This window comes from Arvicola amphibius, chromosome 5, assembly GCF_903992535.2.
Source record: "Arvicola amphibius chromosome 5, mArvAmp1.2, whole genome shotgun sequence".
Taxonomy (NCBI): Eukaryota; Metazoa; Chordata; class Mammalia; order Rodentia; family Cricetidae; genus Arvicola; species Arvicola amphibius.
In genome coordinates, this window is record NC_052051.1 from 150,877,095 (window position 1) to 150,883,642 (window position 6,548).

Sequence of the window (6,548 nt, forward strand, 5' to 3'; positions counted from 1 at the left end):
CTTGAGTGACAGTTGGCTGAGCTTTCCCTGGAACCAAAGCAGTGGTTCCTATTCCATGAGGCCTAAGAGTGAGCAGGCAGCAGGCAGGTGCTTGAATGCCCAGCAGAAGGGTAGCTGTTAGAAGTGACGTGTGCACTGAGCACGGGGGTGGCTGTATGTCTTGGGTCTGGTTCCTGGGACTTGTTTTCACCTTATCATCTGGCAGTTGGGTATGGAGCCAGCTTGAAATAGTGAAACAGTGGTTGCCGTGCTTGAGTGCCTGCTCCAGTAGCAGAGAGTGGTGGCTATTCTGATCTCTAGATGAGGAGACATGAGAGAGAGCAGCTAGGAAATTTGTCCCCGTGCACACAGTAACAGTAGGTGTTGGGGCTGGGGTTCACGTGGCCAGTCTATCTCCAGGCTGCTCCTCATTTTCCACTCTGCAGGGTCTGTGTGTGGCAAGTGGTCAGGGTGTGTGAGGATCAGAAGCCTGGTGTGGTGGTGAACACCTTTAATTCCAACACTGGGAGGCAGAGACAGGATGATCTCTGCAAATTCAAGGCCAGCCTGATCTCCATAGTGAGTTCCACGACAGCCAGGGCTGGCCCTGTCTCAAACAACGAACAAACAAACAGAGCAAGGATCAGTTAGTGCAATTGGTAGGTTTTCATGGGCATCGGGTATTAGTCCCCACTGCTGGAGTCCTGAGTGTCTTCATAAAGCCTCACAGATAGGCAGACGAGCCCATCTGGGCAGATTGGGAGTTGGTGAGATTGATTTTCTGGTGTATTTGAGATTGTACATCAGGATTCTGCTGTCGTTGCGACCACAGGTCATGCGGGCCCCTGTCTGTTAGACTTGATGTGCTGCTCCTGACATGGCCTTGCATCCTTGCTAGCAGGGCTTTCAGATTTCAGGCGACTCATCTGGGCCAGCTCTTCCAGTCGGTCATTCAGGGGCCAAATTATAAGAATCAGTAATGTGGGGCTGTCCCACTGAAAAAAATTCAGCCCTAAGTTCTGCTTAAGACTGGTTAGTAATTTATTTCTAAGCTTGTTGCTTGTTTACTATACTAAAGAATATCTCCCTCTTTATATTCTGAACCAAGCAAATCCATCTTTTAATATATATTTTTAATACCAGAGGTTCCAAAAACTGGAGGGGAGAGGAGGTAGCACACTCCATGTGTGATGGGTGTTCCAGGGTTGGGGTGCATATCTTCAGAATCCCAGATGTATAAGGAGCAGCGGGCTGCATCCCTGCATGGCTCCCACATGGCTAGCTTAGCCCCAGAATAATTACATGGAAACTGTATTCATTTAAACACTGCCTGGCCCATTAGTTTCAGCCTCTTATTGGCTAATTCTCACACCTTGCTTTAACCCATATTTACTAATCTGTGTAGCACCACAAGGTGGTGTCTTACCGGGAAAGACCTTAACCTGCATCAGTCTCAGAGAGGAGAGGCGTGGCATCTGCCTGAGGTGACTGCCTGACTCTGCTTTCTTTCTCCCACAATTCTGTTCTGTCTACTCCGCCTGCCTAATTTTCTGTCCTATTAAAGGGCCAAGGCAGTTTCTTTATTAACCAATGAAAGTAACACATAGACAGATGACCCTCCTCCATCACCCAGATGTGACTGAGTTTGGACACTTGGAAAACACAGCTCCCCACCTCCCAAGATCGTGGTTTGGAATTTTTGTTTTCTCCACGTACCATCTCTCTTCTCTAGTGAAGGAAGAAAAATAATGAAATTACAGATCTGGAGACTGTTTTAGCTTTTTTGTTGAAGAGTGTTGTGGGGACATGTGTTTCCCCAGGCATGCTGTCTGTCTGTCTTATGGAGGAACTTGATCTGACACTTCGTCGACCGAGGTGGCCCCCTTATCATATGCTCCCAGCAGCACTGAGCAGCTCACTCTGTTTCCTGTGATGGTCCGTAACCTCAGAACAAACCCCACAGCAGGCTACACTTTCACCCTGGGGAGATGCAGCTGGTGCCTGTGAAGAGAGGGGGTTGGTGTCTGGTTGGGGAGAGTTGGCTGTGGGACCAGGGAGAACAGGGACAAGGTAGGCAGGGACATGGCCTTGGCAGGTGAGACAGGGCCATAACTCTAGCCTGGCTGCTGCAGCCTCTTCCAGGAGACAACACTCGAGAAGAGAAGTAGATGCAGCCTCCTCTAAGCTCTTTCATGTGTTCCCCGGAGCCTGCCTTCCGGACTGCTGCCTTCCCTCCAGGCTCCAGGGGAACTGGGTCTCGTTGGCCGTCAGTGGTGTGCAGTCACAGACTAACTCCATTTTTCTCTCATGTCTTCTAGGTACTGACTGCTCTTGAATCCATGACACTCAGTAAGCAGTATGTGGAGTACCAGGATCAGATACTGCAAGCTGTCCGCTTCATAAAGCATCCCGGGCATTGCCTTCAGAATGGGAAAGGCTTGCTGGCTCTTCTTGTCAACTGTCTCTATCCAGAAGTGCATTATCTGGACAACATACGGTAGTGATGCGGACACCCCGAAGCCCTGCTGCCCTTGTGTTCACACTGACTTGGCTGTTGTGCATGTACCTTTGTTCTGCTTCACTGCAGAGCTCGGTTCTGCCAGGAACTCGGCTAAGGTGCAAGTTGGGAGGCATTAGATAGCTCTGGCTGTATGATTTTCTCTTACTGTCTAGAGAGTCATTCGGTTTTTGTTCTTCCACAAGTGGAACTAAGCTCCGCTAATACAGAGCCACTCACATTTGGGGAATGTGCCACAAACTCCCTGAGAACTACAGATAGAGTTTTTGATGTCTGCACTTCTGTCTCCTGCTTTGTTACCACTGTGGGAGTCATGAAGAGCCCTCTTTTGGACTCCATTTGTATTCTTCCAATGTTAAAAATACAACTTGGAAAATTTCTTCATTTCTTAAATGTGGGGAATACACCAGCTTAAAGGAATTGTCTGTCTCCCAGAGGGGAGATGGCATACACCTGTAACCTGAGCACCCTGGGGCTCCCGCAGGAGGCTGGGGTGCGTGTCGAGAGTCTCAGCAGGTGACACAAAACAAAAAGGCTGAACTAAAATGAGTCATATTGAAGACACTCCACTTAACCCTCACCACAGAGGACAGCAGAGATGGCGACACATCTGTTTGTGACTGCCTGTCCTCCGGAAGTGCGCCTTTCTGAGTGACGTGGCACCCCGTGCGCTGACAGCCGCTGTGCACAGGTGTGTGGTGGCCCGTGTGGTGGGAGCACAGACGGCACTGATGCTGCAGCCAGAGCTCCGTGCTCTCGTGGATTCCTCCTTCACATCGGGCTATGGGTCTGTCTGTGTGGAGGCTCCCAATTCTCTGCAGGCCCTGCTGTCAAGGGACACTGGGGTCTTTGTTCTTCTTCCTTTGGTTAAGTTCAGGGAAACTCACGGACATGCTGGACACTAGCCCAGGGAGAAGGGGGCCAGGTCAGGGAATTTCAGAAATCTGGTTTTTCGTGAATAGCCCTGTGCCTTCTGTCACTGCCGACAGTCGCATTGCCAAAGCCTGTCTGGCACATTGCTGTGTTCTCATGCCACTTCCTGCAGGAGTTAGAGATTTGATTTCTGTCAGTAGATTTATAATTCTTAAAAATGGCCTTGAACCAATTTTGTTTGTTCAGCTCAAAGTATATCTTTGTTCTTATGGGTTATGGCTCAGAAGTATCTGTGTAAAATCTCTGGCTGGCCACCCAGGGCCGTGGATAATGATGGGGTATACCGTTAGTGGGCCGCTTCCCCCTCATTGGAAGCTTGCAGGAACTCTTGGCTGGGAGAACAGCTCTACTTAGCAGACATGACTTGGAACACTGATAAAAACCCTCCCTATTCTGTGGCACAAAGCGTCATTGTATAGGGTATCTCAGCCTTCTTGGTTTTTGCTTCTCTCTAATTTCAAAGCCCGTCATCTTCACTTCGAATAGAAGAAAACTTCAGAAGCTGTAGAGTTAACAAGCAGCAGTGATTCTGCGGCCAGGATTCTGTGTGTGTGGTTTCTCTGAGGAGAAGGAAGTTACCAGTACCCTAAAATGTGAAATGTTTGAGTGTACATTTTAGAGAATCAATTCATTTTGGAAGTTTATAATATTTGTAAATTTTGTCTGTAAAATGTATAAACAATAAAATCAACTTCTGATTATAAGCTATGGATCTGAATTGAAGGCTAATGTAGATTTTTTTATGCCCAATATTAAATTTACTTGGCTTGTATCTGGTTGGTAAAAATGCTGCTTTTCATCTTTGCTTGATATCTCAGTTATTTGCCTCAGATTCTATGAGAAGCACTAGGCTAAGTTTAAAAATATGAACTAATGTGGAACAAAGAAAGCTTCCTGCTTGAAGGATGAACCAGGCTTTGCTTGGATAATAGTTAGCTCTCAGAGTGCATAGCCATGGTATCAGAGACAGTGATGGGCACTTGATGTCCTTTTCAACACACAAAGCCAAGGCCTGAGCAATGCAGAAGGTGGACCATCACGGGCTCAGAGCCTCCCACACCACGGCAGCAAGTGCCAGCCAGGAACAGAAGGGGAGTTTCCGTCTCAGTGGAAGTGCCTCTGCCTCTCCACTAATTGCTCACCACCTCAGAGTGCACACATGGGGCAGAGACATCACCCTTCCATCTCCCTGCTCCTCAACCTCACCAGAACAAGTGAAGGCACAAGGCTGTTTCGGCAGAGAGGTCCTGTGGCTGTCAGTACAGCGCGATAGTGGCCAGGACACATAATTTGTGTCTAGACACATTTCTAAAGCTCTGACACACTTGGCCTTGCTTCTAAACATGACTGGCGTCTTGCTGGTTAAGTGTCCATCTCTCCTGTCTTGTGTCCAAGTCTTTTGGTTCTTTGGTGTCAGGAGATGTGAAGACACTCCCCCTAAATTAGCCAGCAGTCTTGCTCTAACAAAGCTAACCAGTCTAAGCTCTGGTGTGCCTAAGCTCCTTGTCTGAATCAAGGTACTGGTAGTGGTTGTCAAAGGTGTTTACTTGAAAAATTACTTCTGAAGTGGGCGGCAATGTCTAGAATCATGGACAAAGTCAGAGCACAGAAAGTACCTTGATCTCCTTAATGGGGACCCTCAACTTCTGTACCTGGCCAGTGTCTTGGAGTTCACTGCTGGCCCAGCCTCAGCTATGATGCCAGGGCTCTCTGGTTCTGCTTATCTTGAGCCAGAACAGTTCCTTGTGTCCTTGCCTATTGGTTGTGGATCTGCCTGGAGCAGCAGGCAGGGCCTGTTCTCTGACCTCTTCTGCCCCTGTTCCTTAGTCCTCTCCAGGTTACATGCTCAGAATTCTTAGTACTCTTTGAACATGATATTCAATAAGACTGCTTGGAGGCGGGGGGTGTGCAAAGTGCCCAAATCAGTCCACACTGCCTGCCATGCCAAGGATTAGCAGCACCTGAACTGCGATTAGACAAGCGGAGCACAAGGGGGCACATATCAGTCAGCACTCACAGGTGCCGAGAACAATTCTTGGCCTTCCCTGTCCTTGGTGCTTTTGCTGCCTTTCCCTAGCCCCTGGCCCAGAGTTGCCACACTCCTGTGGGCCAGGCAGTGAGGATCCCTCTAGGACACACTTGGGCAGCACCAGCTCCCATTGTGTTCTGCAGTTGGCACCTTAGCCCAGCACTGAGTTAACTGCAGACCCCTTAACAACAGTCACCGCCCAGGACCAGTCCCACGGAGTGTCTGCTTGGGGGCCCAGTGCCCAGGCTCTTTGAGCTGCATCCTGTTCCTCATCCTGGACTTCATCCCTGCTCCTTAATTTGAACTTCACAGCTTCCTCCAAGGTGATCATGGCAGGTGAGGCTCTTGACTTAGAGCCCGGCCCTAAACAGATTCTTCTGCTCCACCAGGACACTCCTGTTTTAGAGCATGCAAGGGGTCATGTGGCCAGGAGCAGGTCACCTGCTTATTACGTTTTCTTTGTTCTGTCCAGGTTCCTCATGCCTCTTGAGAATAATCTGAAAAAATTTATGCTACTCCTATTTTAGTAACCAAAGTGCTAAAGTATGATGGTTATAACTTATTTTCAATGTGTCGTGTAATACCACTGAATACTGAGAGATCTTTTCTTCAGTGGTTTAACATGATCTGTATTGGAGATCGGTACTGATGGTTCTCGTGGCCTGTTTAGTATGATCTTTAAAACTACAGTTTTATTTTGGTCATTAACTGGGCAATTTTTACTTTTAATTCATTGTGTAATTTTTTTCCATGCTTGTATGAAGGACACATTTTTGTCTAATGGTGAGAAAATGAAAGATGAGAGAATTAGCTAAGTACAAGTCTGCAAATAAAGGACATTGTGATTTACCCATGTTGAGCCTGACCCATGGTTTTCAGCAAATTGGTTGGCAGGCCTTTTCAGACATAAATCACATTAAGAGAATTTTTAAGTTAGTTGATTTGTGATAACTAAGATTTTTTAATAAAATTTTATCACAATAGTAAGACCTCTAGTTTCAAAGAGAAATTTTCTAACTCTCTGTGTGTGTGTGTGAACATGTGCGAGAGTGTTTGGGGATGGTGGGCACGTGTGTGTGTGCGAACATG

At 47.6% G+C, this 6,548-nt stretch overlaps 1 protein-coding gene across 2 annotated transcripts in view; it reads left to right on the plus strand.

Moving 5' to 3' along the window:
* Epg5 (ectopic P-granules autophagy protein 5 homolog) overlaps positions 1-4,148 on the plus strand; it is an 89,721-nt gene extending 85,573 nt beyond the window's left edge. For both annotated transcript variants that reach the window (XM_038329696.1, XM_038329697.1), the window contains exon 44: positions 2,298-4,148. In XM_038329696.1, the coding sequence (XP_038185624.1) occupies positions 2,298-2,480 (183 nt within the window). In that variant the 3' untranslated portion in view covers positions 2,481-4,148. The remainder of the gene's footprint in view (positions 1-2,297) is intronic.
* The last annotated feature ends 2,400 nt before the right edge of the window (positions 4,149-6,548 follow it).